General features: G+C 42.6%; 1 protein-coding gene across 1 annotated transcript in view; it reads left to right on the top strand.

The window, feature by feature from the left end:
- The window catches only part of MUC19 (mucin 19, oligomeric), a 56,812-nt gene extending 46,611 nt beyond the window's left edge, over window positions 1-10,201 (top strand). The window contains exons 31-37 of the mRNA XM_044423264.1: window positions 37-1,488; window positions 2,225-2,242; window positions 2,869-2,906; window positions 4,483-4,593; window positions 6,287-6,326; window positions 8,014-8,122; window positions 9,876-10,201. Coding sequence (XP_044279199.1) covers window positions 37-1,488; window positions 2,225-2,242; window positions 2,869-2,906; window positions 4,483-4,593; window positions 6,287-6,326; window positions 8,014-8,122; window positions 9,876-10,038 — 1,931 coding nt within the window. The 3' untranslated portion in view covers window positions 10,039-10,201. The remainder of the gene's footprint in view (window positions 1-36; window positions 1,489-2,224; window positions 2,243-2,868; window positions 2,907-4,482; window positions 4,594-6,286; window positions 6,327-8,013; window positions 8,123-9,875) is intronic.
- The last annotated feature ends 4,001 nt before the right edge of the window (window positions 10,202-14,202 follow it).

The following is a 14,202-nucleotide window of genomic DNA, read 5'->3' on the forward strand; positions in this document are numbered from 1 at the left end:
AGCGCTTCACTGAAATCCCCCCGAGGACCCTTCCAGTTTTCGGGAGCAGGACTGGTGTCACGAGCAGAGTCACTGAACGTGTAGGCGTTGGAAGCTCAACGGAAGGAATGGAGACTGTTAGTATGGAAGGATTTGAATCCACCAAGCGCTACACTGGAATCCCTCCTAGGACCCCACCAACTTTTGGGAGCTGGACTGGTGTCACGAGCAGTGTCACTGAACGTGTAGGCGCTGGAAGCTCAACGGAAGGAATGGAGACTGTTAGTATGAAAGGATTTGGATCCACCAAGCGCTTCACTGAAATCCCCCCGAGGACCCTTCCAGTTTTCGGGAGCAGGACTGGTGTCACGAGCAGAGTCACTGAACGTGTAGGGGCTGGAAGCTCAACGGAAGGAATGGAGACTGTTACTATGGAAGGATTTGGATCCACCAAAGGCTACACTGAAATCCCCCCGAGGACCCCTCCAGCTTTTGGGAGCTGGACTGGTGTCACGAGCAGAGTCACTGAACGTGTAGGCGTTGGAAGCTCAACGGAAGGAATGGAGACTGTTAGTATGGAAGGACTTGGATCCACCAAGCGCTTCACTGAAATCCCCCCGAGGACCTTTCCAGTTTTCGGGAGCTGGACTGGTGTCACAAGCAGAGTCACTGAACGTGTAGGTGTTGGAAGCTCAACAGAAGGAATGGAGACTGTTAGTATGGAAGGATTTGAATCCACCAAGCGCTACACTGGAATCCCTCCTAGGACCCCACCAACTTTTGGGAGCTGGACTGGTGTCACGAGCAGAGTCACTGAACGTGTAGGCGCTGGAAGCTCAACGGAAGGAATGGAGACTGTTAGTATGGAAGGATTTGGATCCACCAAAGGCTACACTGAAATCCCCCCGAGGACCCCTCCAGCTTTTGGGAGCAGGAGTGGTGTCACAAGCAGAGTCACTGAACGTGTAGGCGTTGGAAGCTCAACGGAAGGAATGGAGACTGTTAGTATGGAAGGACTTGGATCCACCAAGCGCTTCACTGAAATCCCCCCGAGGACCCTTCCAGTTTTCGGGAGCTGGACTGGTGTCACGAGCAGAGTCACTGAACGTGTAGGCGTTGGAAGCTCAACGGAAAGAATGGAAACTGTTAGTATGGAAGGATTTGGATCCACCAAGCGCTACACTGGAAGCGCTGGAATCTCAATGGAAGTATTGGAGAGTATCACTGGATATGCCAAGAGAAGTACTGGAAGCACTGAGATGCCCATTGTAGGTATTACTTCAATCAGTGGTGCCACCGAAAGCACAGAAAATCTTACTGAAAGCCAGAGTTGGCCTGTTAAAGCCATCTACAGTACCGGTGTTGTTGAGAGAGGAAGCAGCACAGCCTGGCCTGGCAGTACTGGAGTTAGCACGAAGAGTACTAGAACAACTGTCACTGAATTCACAGAAGGTGTTCAAGAGGGCTTTTCTACAACTACCAACACCACTATTGGAGAAAGACCTGCAGGTATTGTCCGTGCCATAGGAAGGACTGGGTTGGTTAGTAAAAATGGCCTCAAGGCTAAGAGGAAAGGTACTCAAAGAAGAGGCCTTGGAATTGGGAAGGAAACAGAAGTTCAGGAGGCTTTGGTGGGTATTAAAGTAGCTCCTTCTTTGTTTTATCATTCCTCCCATATCCTAGCATTGTGGAGTGTGCCAAAACAACAGATACAGGGCAGGACAAGACAGATGGAGGGGCACTGTACAGCTGCTGGTTCAACTCTCTTCTTCGTGGCTCTATGTGGCAAAGTAAATCGGCATCAGCCTTAGGAACAACTGTAAAAAGGCAAAGTCCATTCTGAGTTGTGGGGGATGATGTCAGAGCAGGAGACATCCCTCCCCACCCCACATAAACAATATGTGTCTTTGTTTATTCCCATTCATTCCAATGGCTCATGTTCATTCCCATGGGGGAGAAGTAAATGGTTGCTGTTTGGGAAATGGTAAGATCAGTTGCATATAATGGGTTCCAGTTAGCAGTCCAGCTGCTGCATCTTGTATTAACTGAAACATCAAAGAAATTTTCAAAGGCAGTCCCTCCCATGTAGAACACATTGCAACAATCTAACCAAATCAGCAGTGCACAGATTATGACAGGGTCATTGTTATCCATTATTAACTCCAACCTCATTCATTATCTTCACTTTTCTCTGTAAAGGTATGTGTAAAAACTCACATGAGATTTATTTTCTTCCTTTATCCAGAGTGTCCTACAGTACCAGGTATGTTTTCCTGCCTTTATTTAACAAGCAACATAAAGTACACTTGTTTACTTTATGTTTTAAAGTATTTTATTTAATATAGTTTTAAATTAAACTCTATGTACATTTATTTGCATAATTTAGATACTACTTTTGAAAGAAGTTCCCAAAGTGATAGAGCCTCCCACTCCCCCAAAATCAGCATTTGCAAAAATATTTTAAAGCAGAAATGTTAAAAAACTGGCATGAGATGGTTCAACTCTTGGAAGAAAATGAATGTTTCATTGGCTTCCAAAGGTGAGCAAGAGAAATTAAGAAATGAATCTGCCTATGAAGAATGTTACAGAGCATTCTAGTTTTGATGCCACCGCAGAAAGGTAGTGTCAGATGATAACTGAGCATCTACAAGGGACAGAAGATGGAGCGAGGGTCTTGCTCTGATCTCAAGCATGGAAGTGGGCAGGAGCGTATGGGTGTGGACTGCTTTGTAAGCTGAAATCTTGTTTCTCCAGCTGGTGTGGGCTTGTTTTCTAGAACTGAAGAGCCCCCAGTTTATCAGCATCGTTGGCGCTGCTGGAAATATGCAATCATGCTTCTATTATCTACTTCTGCTTATTATAATTTAATGATATATTTTCTTCTTTCAGAACCAACCTCATGTCGGTTCAGAAATAAATATTACAAGGTAAGCAGAATGCACATATCAGGAGAATTTTACCAGATACAGTATAATGTTTCACAGGGAGAATTTTTGAGTGTAGCATTCCATTGGTGACACTAACCTTTATAAACACAGCAAGGAAATGTTTCTTCTTATTACCATCATTTAGTGTTGATGACTGATATGTAGATGGGTTCTCCTTGATGTCATGGTTCATTTTCTGCCTGGAGGATCCCAGTAAAATTGATGGGAATCATCTGACTAAACATTAATGCTATGTCTGAAAAAATGTATGGGTGTGGCAAAAATACATATCGCTGTGCTGTTGAAGTGAGTCCTGCTACAAGGTGTTGTTTCATGTGTTATGCCTCTTGTGCATGGGTGGGCAGAAAGTAGAGCTCCAGATGAATGTGGGCCATATTGGGAGTAGAAATCCAGCACATCTGGAGAGCTGTGTCCTGGACATCCCTGTCCTAGTCCCAGAGTTTCCCCAGTGAGAGGACCAGTAACAGCAAACAAGCTTTCTTGAAAGGTCACTTGCTACTCCTCCTGAATTGATACATTTTGCTGCTCAGCAACTGGAGCAGGTGGTGTGGCTTCTCACTCTCTGGGTCCATAACTGGACCAATCCACTTCTGTATTAACTGAGTATATATCTGATACTTGGCTAGAATCACCTGCAACATTTGGTGGAAAACAACATAGAAAAAGAGTGTCCCTGAATTTAGGAAGTTTTAAAATGACTGTCCTAGAAAATCTGGTGGCTAGTAGTAAGTGTACAGTTGCATTATTTTTCAGTTCTCCCCTTCCCTCCAAAACTTGTCATGTTTCAATTTTTTAAAATCACACTTTCTGGGTTGGATCCAGATTTAGTCATATTTAGAGTAGATCCACTGAAATAATCAGGACTTAAGTTAATCATGACTCAATTGATTTCAGTGGCTCTGCTCTAAGTAGGACTAAATTTGGATCTATCCCATCATCAATAAATAATTTCCTAGCATGTATTTTTGTTGAGCTTCTCCAAGTTAAAACAGAAAATTTTCAAGGAATGGTTTCTCCTGGACTGCAGCAGAGAAAATGGTTAAACCTCACAGCACCCCCTGCACTCCTAACAATTAGTAGGTGCTATTTGCATTTCTAAAGCATGTGTGTTGAATGCAAAGATCTATTAAGCATCACACTGAGTTGGCCCAGGGAAGCTGTTTTACTGGACTGCCTCATTTTCGGGAAGCAGTAAAAGCAATTATGCTTTGAACAGTATAGTCCACAACAACTTGAACAGTAAACCTCAATTCTGGTTGCTCAGCAAAATCATGTTTTGTATCCAACATGGACATTTTAATAAAAATCCACCCTAGGAAGTCTATGCTCTTGAAAGGTGGCTAAGAAATGCAACCGATCCATAAAAATACCAAAAATAAAGTGCATGGATCTGAACGTTAAAAACTGCTTACTGAAAGTGCAAGGGTCATGATGTTGTGCTTACATTATTAAGACCATCTTTCAAATTAAATGGATGTTGAATTGTCATCTGGAGTGTACAGTTTTGCATTGAGATTAAGAAACACGGATGCCTCCCACTGTTTTGCTTTTCTAGATTGGTGAAATGTTCGAGGATCCTCAGAACCCGTGCCTCCGGTACTCCTGCAGTGAAGAAGGCTTTACAACACAAGTGCTGGAATGCTGGGGGCAGAAGTGGTGTGGCAAAGTGAGTGAATGAGCCGTCTGGATTGGCTGTTGTCTGAACGACCCACATGCACCTGGCAACTGGGTTCATAATGAGTCCTTGAGCCTCCTGTGGGTGGCCCAGAGAACTCTATGGTGGAACTGACTTGCCTTCTCTCTGTCTTGCAAGCCCTTGTTCATTCTCTACTGCTTTTTGCCCCTTTAACATTTATTTATTTATTTATTTCTCAGTTTGCTAAGTCTGACTTGATAGTCAGTTTTCACAATTTCCATTTTGAGAGCAACTGATAGCTCCTTTCAATCAATCAATTCTTTATTCGTTCATTTTCTTATTTTTACTAATTGTAATTTTGTGTTTTACTTATTGGCTGGTCAATGACCAAATAAAGGACTGATGGATAGCCCCCTTCTGAATTTCACCTGAAAGGAGGATGCATCCAGAGTCTCAGGAAGAAGTGCAAAATGTGCTTTATCCTGAGGACAGTTGGAACAGGAAAAAAATAGAAGAGGATGTCACCATTAGGGGGTGGAAATTTATCCATGCCCCTTTCATAAGCAAATATTGCTTGCACTTTTGCTTTCTGTTGGCAGCTGCTTGTTGACAGGCATCAAGATAAAACAATGTACAAAAAAGTTTCTTTGTAGCCCAGTATCTTTGGGTGTAGGCCCAGATTTTGTACTTGCTGCGGGCACCCCTCCCCAAGAGATTGGCAAGCCACCTCCCTGAATTTCTGCCTCTACTCAGGTGCTCAAATGTGACTAAACAAACACAATGAAAATATTTGTGCCTACTGAGTGCACAAACAGATTTTAAAAAATGTTTGCTGACCACTGACATCCCATCCAGTGCTCAGCTTGCACACTTTGGGACTGTCAGTGGCTGTAAGGAAGGAAACAAATGGTAAAGGGGACAGAAAGCTGTGGCGAGTGAAAGGGGCTCACACCCGAGGTGGGGGACACCCGGTCAGTGCTGATCACCCCGAAGAAGCATTTGGTCATTGGTTGGCTGGCACTGGTCATGCGCTTGAGAAGGGTGGCCACGTGTTTTGCTGGGATGCTTGCCAGACCCTTCCCAGTACCTATGATAGGGTTGGTTGCCCAGATTTGGATGGCACAACCCATTTGGGATATAACAATACCCCACGGACTTTCAAGGCGACTTATTACCCTTGAACACTCTGTGGGAAGCAAGACAACCCACTGTGCTTGCCTCCATGGTGGGTTCTCATGTTGTGTGAACCCAATCATGGCTACATAGGTGAAAAATGCCCAATTCATTTTGTACTAATGCCACATTTGCAGTTTTATTAATGTGAGAGAGCTGCATTCACAGGAAAGAATTTTTTTCCTTGCTATAATTGTAACTCAGTCTGTTACAGCTGGGTACTGTTATGCCCTATTTCACCCATTGTGCATTAACTCATTAATCCGTCTTTACTCCCTGCATCCTGTAGCCTGTTCTCTATTCTCCCTGGAGAGCACCAAGTCTCTCTGAATACATCCTCCAGAGAACATTCCCTTCTGTTCTCTTGCCACTTCATTCCCCAATTGCATGAAAAGCAATAATGGATATTTTTAGTTTCCCTGGAAGGTGCATGTTTTGTAGGATGGGCTGGAAGGGTACAGTTAAGCCACGCTGGGCAGGAGGGCAATTTAGTTCAAGCGTGATGTATATGGATCATTTGTACTTTTCTTCCTTTTTATGTTAAAACCAGGAACACAGAATATATCACGCGAACAAATGCTGCTATGATTGTATGTATACTTTTTCCTTTTTACATATAGAGAATATATGGAATATGTTTACACCATTAGGTTTCTATTCATTACTAATTTGGCTAAAGTGAAAGTCCAGTCTGGAGACTAGAGCTAATTAATTCGGTTGAGGATGCTTCTGGAAGAAAGTTTTATTGTGCACTTGTCCAGCCTTGTTCTTGGAACTTTACCAATGGTCAGGTGCATCCTTTGCACTGGCTTTTCCCCTGGGGTTTGTATCTCTCCACCTTTCAAAATATTCTATTAACCAACCACAAAGTGGTGCTGTGGCATTGCTGGGGCTAAAGATGGACAGTTCCAGAACTTTCCTCAGCCCAATTTTCTACCCCATCTAACAGCCCCATCCCATATCCTCATCCCAGAGATCACCTTGCTGTACAGATAATTGAAGTCATGGGCAGAGCTTGGTTTGTTTCTCTTAACTGGGTCTTGACTTCTGCATGCTCAAACCAAACAGAGCTTCTAGGAGGAAGAAAAAGGTAAAGAAAAGGTTGTACAAATCTATTAAGAAGCAGTATTTACAGTTTGCGAGGCTTCCTTCCCTTCTTCCCCTTCTTAAACTTGACCGTTGACTTTATTGAGAGAGAGAGAGAGAGAGAGAGCTCTAACCCTAGCCAGCTATAAAGAGAGCCCAGGGTTTGTGCTTGGGGTGTGAACTTTGGGTTGTGAACTTGTGGATTGTTCACCATGGGTTGTCATTTCAGCTGGGTTCAGGCAACGCAATACTCAACATTTCACCACAACCTGTGGTAAAGCAGCAACCCCCCTCGGTGCCTGAGTAGATTCTCATTGCATCTATTCTATCCTTTTCCAAGTTGGTTCCTTTCAGCTGCATTGGACTACCACTCCCAACATTACCATTCATTAGCCATGCCAGTGCAGACTAATAGGAGTTGAAGCCTAGATGCCATCAGCTTTGGAAATAGAATGTTCTATTCTAAATATTATTTATTCTGGATAATTTCCCATTTAGGTAATCTTTCTAGAGAGGATACACTTTGTATGGTGTCACTGATAACTCGGTTTGATCCCACCCACCATTTGAAGACAACTGAAAACTAGTTGCTGTGGAGCATGGGCAGGAGAGTGCAGCTGCACCCATTTTATTTATTTATTTATTTATTTAAAACATTTCTATTTGTGGACTTTCCATCCGTGCCTGGCTGACCAGTGTAGGAATAAAATGCTGGGCTACGCAGTCCCTTGGTCAGATCCAGCACAGCTGTTCTTAACTGGGGCAACTTTTTGTGCTTCCTGCCTCTGATTTGTGTTTGGTTGTAACACATAAAAGGGGTTTCCACCCAAATGATGGAATTTCCTGGCTGGCAGATATTTCTTTCTTCCATCACATATATAGAGGTTTTTACCACCTCTATATATTAAGGTTTGTCTTTTGCTGGCAGGGATTATTTTTTCTGCCTGGCTGAATATTTTTATCTGCCTTTATGGATTTATGTATAGCCCAATCTGACTTAACTTTATGTTTTGTTTTGTATGTTTGGTTTGCCTCTTAGCTATCTTGGGCACTTTAAAGTCAGAAAGTTAGGACATAAATCCTCTTACAAAACAAAATAAAGCCCAAAAGTTAACAGAAGGAGAATAATAGCCTAGTTTTTTTACTGAAGTTCTTTCACATTTTTAATGTTTTGTTTGGTGTTGCTTCTAGGTATAAATGAATGTAGTCCAGTTCCTGTGAAAATGGAAGTCAGTGCCAAAGGATGTAAAGGTTATATCTTGATGGCAAGGTGTACTGGTGAATGCAAAAACGTAATCTCGTAAGTTGATTTAATATTTATTAAGGTATATCTAGAATACGGTCTGTATTTGGCATTAAACAGGGTGGCAGGAGAAGAGAGACGAGTCATTACACCAGGTAATCTTGAACTGCAGTGCACCTCAAAAGGAGGCACTTGCCTGGCAGATTGCCCCAAGAAGTTTGGAATCTTTTCCTGCCACAGAGAATACACTCCACATTTTCACTTACGCAGACCGGCACAACTCCTAGAAAGCAAAGCAAGTTTTATTCAGCATAAAATATAAAGCAGGCACATGCTTTTGATGATGTTGTCTAGGCAGCAGATATTCCTACTGCATCTCAATTGTACTCTGTATTTCTAAAAAGGTAAAAAGTTTCCATCCGAACAGCCTGATAGATGGAGAGAAGCCAAGAGATAAAGAGAGAGAGGGAAAGAGAATCCATTACCTGTCCTGTGCTGTAGACTGTCTATAGCAGTCCCTTGTGTAGGCAGGAACTGTGCAAGAAATCCATGTCCAGGCTGGGTTGCCAGGACTGTGTTCAGAGCTTGCCTGCTTTCACTGATAAGCTCCTGATCTTTATACTATTCCCCTCTGGACTTGCCTCTGTGGGAAGGGAGAGGTTCCCATTGTTCTTCGTGGTCTCTGTGCCCTCACACATATGGGTGCTGCGCAGCGCCTAAGTTCAGCAGGATTCTTCTAGCTAAGCCTAGAAATTTTGCCCCCTTTCCCCTTTAATATGAACAAGTCGCCTCCTGCCATTTTGTCAGTTTGCATTTGCCTGCCGTTTGCTAATTGTTGGATTGGTGCTATTTTCTTTTATCACTATTGTTGCCTGTGGGTCCTCATTTCTGATCTTCAGACCCTCATTTCTGTGGGTAAAAAGGCAAGTTCTTTGTCTGTGTTTGCTGGCTGCTATTGATGGAGTAATTTCCAGGTGTTGGTGCTTCTTTTCCTCACCCCATGGTGACCGATGGTGCTCTCTCAGGACAATAGTCTGCCTCCTTGCACAGTTCCTTTGCCTTATCTCTTTATGGGGAAATGTCTTATGGCTGCTCTTTTCTCCGCAAGAATCCCAGCATTCAGTATTCACCATTCCTTCTTATTCTTTCACGCTGGCTAGTCCAGGATAGTAGGTCTCCTCTGCTGAACTGATGCTTGCCCCAACATGGCCCACGGCCTGGCAGGCCACCCACATGGCATTGCCCCATAGCCTGGGAGCTTGCCTTTGCGGCACTGATCTTGACAGTACATTGTCGCAGCCTTTCCCAAGCTGGTGCGCTTCAGCTGCTTTGGGCTTTAACTCCTGCCAGCTCCCAGTACTGCCACTAATGGCCAGGAGTGATGGGAGGTGGAGTCTTAAACATCTGGAGGACATGTTGGGGAAGACTGGAATAAATTGCTGGAAACTATGCGAGGTAATCCAGGATGCAGATAATCCAGTATGAGAAATAGGCAGAGCTGAGGTGCAGAGGAAATAAGGCTTTTCTGAAACCTACAGAACCAAATGATTGTTTCTGTTTCTAAGGATGGATGTGCATCAGGGTCACGGAGTGTATGAACTGCATACAGCTAAACCAGGATTTGAGCCTGTCTTTTTCATTGTGGCAGCTGTCCTTTTAAGGTTTCCCCCTTCCACTGAGTTGGGATGTTGAAAGCATAAAGTGCCTTCTTTCTTCCAGGCTGTAACTTTATGCAGTGAGTTTTAACTGAAAATAATGATCCCATTACTTGAAATGCAACACATTTTTTCCCATTTTATTTCCTCTTCAGGTTTAGCGAGGTTGATCATAAAATGATAGACACATGCTTCTGCTGCAAGGCAAGAGATCACATCTACAAAAATGCTTCCATTCCCTGCCCTGGAGGAAGATTAGAAACATATCGCTATAAGCACACTGTTGCCTGCCACTGCCAGGCTTGTCAAGGGTCCTAATGGAATCTTTTTTGAAATTGCTTCTCCAGCCTCTTTAAGGACATCTTTTCAAATGTGACTTTGAGAATTGTCTGGGTTTCCACTGCTGATTTAAGTCATCATCATCAAGACAATCCATAATGCATTTTCGCAATTCACAAATCAAACATGCAAATAAATACTGCTTTGAAAGAGCTATTCTCAGTTATGTGCTTCATCACCACTGCATTAACTGCAGAACCAAACATGTATGGACTGAACAATCTTGCTTTTGTTGTAGTCTGTCACCTGACTGAATTGCATTATTACTGTCATTCAGATTTTGGAAGAATGGAGGCCTTGAACCTGAAAATATTTCCTCCTAACTATTGACCTGAGGAGTCCCATTCATATCTGTTATATTTACAGCAAAAGGAGGTGATGAATTTGCATATCCTGGCTGGACAGAGAAATTGTTTTCACAGCTGTGGTCTTGGTCTGTGCAGCAGCAGAGAATCAAATAAGTACCACTTTGTGGTGCAGCTGCTATTGGGTACAATTGTCATTTGGAGGTAAAATGGCTTTTATGTGGTGGCCTAACAGAAATGACAAAACTGAAGCTGCCATACTTTGGGCACATCAGGCGAAGGCCTTACTCCCTTGAGTAGACAATCCTGCTATGGAAAGTCAAAGGCAGAGGAAGACCCATATGAGATGGATTGATTCCATAAGGGAAAATGCAGCCTTGAATTTACAAGAGCTGTCACAAACATTTTGGAAGGCGTTCATTCAAAGGGGCATCATAAGCTGGAGATGACTTGATGCCATATAACACACAAATAGATTTTACTGATTACTTCTTATGTCTACTGTTCCTCAGGGAGTGAGAATGAGGTTCAAGGGCCAGGTTGGACAGCACAGGCAGGCACCTATACGCGGACATACACCTCCAGCTCACTGCAAATTTGTTGCAAAGATAAGGCAGTCTTTGAGATGGGGTGGAACATTACCAAAGGAATTGTGAGCTTCTTACCCTCTTCTAGTGTATGTGTTGGTAGTGCCCAATAACAGTAGCTGACACTGTTACCCCTACTGCCAGTGAGATGCAGGAGGTGATGTGGTACCCCCCCACACACACACACACACCCCTCTTCAAATGTTAGAAATGAAGAAACATTGCTTGAGTCTTCATGATGCGACTACCCACATGATGTGACAATCCAAGCCACTGCTTCCTGCTGGGTGGCTTGGATTTTTATTTTTGTGGGGGTCAGGAAAATATATAGCCATGAAATCTGAGTAATTTCCTTGTCCAGGAAAAGTCCTCAGATAGGTTTAAATCAAAAACTCCAAACTCTTCCTTTTGACAGTTGCCAAAAGAATAAATGTGGAAAAGGGCTAGGAAGTGAGTCCTCCCTTTCCTGAAAACCTAGAGGGTTAGCGGAGTGGGGAAAAGCAGCACCGATGACTGTAATCGTACATTCCCACAGTGCTACTAAGGGGGAGATATACTCACCCCTCCCTTTTGGGGAAGCCACCCCCACTTCAGCACTTTGCTTTTCATTTCACAGCTTGCCAAGTGACAGTTGTCAAATAAATGCAAATTAATCTATGTGGATTCGCAGTTGGTCAATGTCCAGGAAAGGTACCGACTGCACTTTGACAGAAGGCACTTGCCAGGATGTCAAAGAGGCAAGACTCTATATTTCAGGCAGCTGTGCACACCTGCAAGAGGTCGGGACAAAAGCTACAATAACCTCCCTTCAGGTGTGATCTTGCGCTATGGATCCCAAAACATGTATATGCAATTTTTTATTATTATTCCATACATATCTCTTTGAAATAAGAGAGGATATAAGAGGCAACATTTCCACTCCGTAGCACAAATACGAGCTAATATTGCTGGGCACTGGACAGCCCTTGGTTGTCAAAAGGAATGTGAATGCACAAAATTTGTGTGATTTTCCTGAGAAAGACGCTTCTTAACTATTGAATGGTGAAAGCTGTGGTCCTTTTCATAAGTCATTGCTGGACTTGAACACTACTTTGAATTTCCACTCAGCCATGAACTCAGACTTTAGACTCCTGCAAATCAAATAATGTCAAGATGTTTCCAAGGAACATATTGCCAAAACTGCTTCTTATCCTGATCCTATGAATTCCACAGAAATAATGAGCTGTCAAGTTGCAAAACTGCAGAGAGCAATCCTAACAGCCACAAGGAAAACAAAGACTCAGAATACAGCCAGCCCTAATGCATGTACAGAGCATCTTCAAAGCATTAGGGTAGAAAAAAGGATTAATTACAATCAAGGGACACATTTTGGGAGCATCACCATGGCAAACATGGTATGCGTTTTGGTATTTTTACTCATAATTTTTCAAAGTATGACCTGAAAATAAAGAATTTTTTTGCAGCGCTTTCAACATGTTAACAAACCCACACTGTCACCATCGCCACAATTAGTTTGTGCGGAAGACAGGGCAGTTTCATTCCTGTTTTACACATGAGCACCCCTAGACTGAGTTGCCAGCTCTGTTCATCTAGTGAAGTCATGGCTCAACAGAGGAGTGAAGCCAGGGCTCCCAGACTGAAAACCCCCTCTGCCACATTGATGTTTAACACCCGGGTCAGTGAGCAAAGGACCCAGGACTTCCTCAATGAGCCATCACCTAAATGGACAAGTCACTGAAAAATGACTTTTGTAAAAAGTAATATTCTCCCACCTAGCAGTTGTAATGTCTGAAAGCCATTTTCCACCTGGCAATACAAATTAAGAAACTCCAAATAAGTGCCATACAGTCCTGGTTGCCCTTTGATTTATCATGGAGAGGCTTTGTCATATTGAAGCAATTTCTGGAAGGTGCCTTGTAAGGGCCAAAATGTTAGACCTGACTTTCAGCTGCCCATTCTAGAATCGCAGCAAGCCTTTATCACATCACCCAAAAGACTTGGTTGGACATCTTTACTCACAGATATTAGCTTACACACTTGAAGAAGGAATTTTAAAAAATATTGGAAGCAGGTTGGTTTACTGATGGTAGCTGTCTGGAACCTTCTTGTTCAGTGGCAATTTGTGCCTGAATATCCGTACCACCTAGTAATGGTGGCAGAGGTATGACTCAACCTCATGTGCCATTACATGGTGCTGAAGAGAAACAATGAGAAACAATAGTGGGCTCTGCCTCTTGGCGATTTACTGCATTGTATGGCATTATATATTTTAGAGCTAACTTCCAACAAATTGCTTTATTGTCCATTGAAGAATAATAGAATAAGGCACTAAAGAGGCATGTAGCTTCAGTCTGTCAGTTGAAAAATACTGTAGGATTCTAGGCCAATTAAAAGGTTGAATTTCATACCTTTGCACAGAACATGACACACCTGTGATGAAGTCTGAAATAAGCCAGACCTTTTTTTGGGGGGGTGGGGGGATCAATGCTTATCCATTCATAAAGGAAAATATAGCAGTCTTACACCAAAACTGGAGTCTTTCTTTGCCCATGACTCACATCAGATAACAGAGTCATCCCCAAAGTTTTCAAATGGAATTGAAATGGGCTTGAAAGCCTTTTTCAGTAGTGTGGTTCCTCTGAGATGAGTGTAGTTTCAGCAAACTAAACACTCAGGTGGTAACTGAATCCAGGTAAGGAATGTAGATGGACCACACGTAAAAATTTTCTTGTTCTTTTTCAATTTTTTAAAATTATTTTCTCTACAAATCTAAACTAAAACAGCGATTATTCCCAAGACATCAGACATACTGGGTTAACATCTTACTCTTATTACAATTAATAACCATATTCAGTTCTACATATTGTCCCATTTCTCTAACCAATGATAAAAGGAATTCCAAATTTGATAGAAGTATGTATCTTCCTTCTCCTTCAAAGACAGAGTCAATCTATCCATTTCCGCATAACCCAGAATCTTTAAGATCAGCTCTTCAGTAGATGGCTCTTCATTTCTCCAGTGCTGAGCAGGTAGAATTTTTCTATGAACTGGTTGTGAGAATTGGCATTTTTTTTAGTTGTGTGGTTTATCTAGGTGCTTTCAATTCTACATTTACTTCACCTGCCAGTTCCTTACACTTCTCTATTATTGTGCTAAAGATATACTCTCTAGTTTCCCTGTGTTCCATATTATTTCCAGCATCTTCTGTATATTATTATTATTATTATTATTATTATTATTATTATTATTAT

Source organism: Varanus komodoensis, unplaced genomic scaffold (genome assembly GCF_004798865.1).
Source record: "Varanus komodoensis strain SLA01 unplaced genomic scaffold, ASM479886v1 scaffold13_3, whole genome shotgun sequence".
NCBI classification, from domain to species: domain Eukaryota; kingdom Metazoa; phylum Chordata; class Lepidosauria; order Squamata; family Varanidae; genus Varanus; species Varanus komodoensis.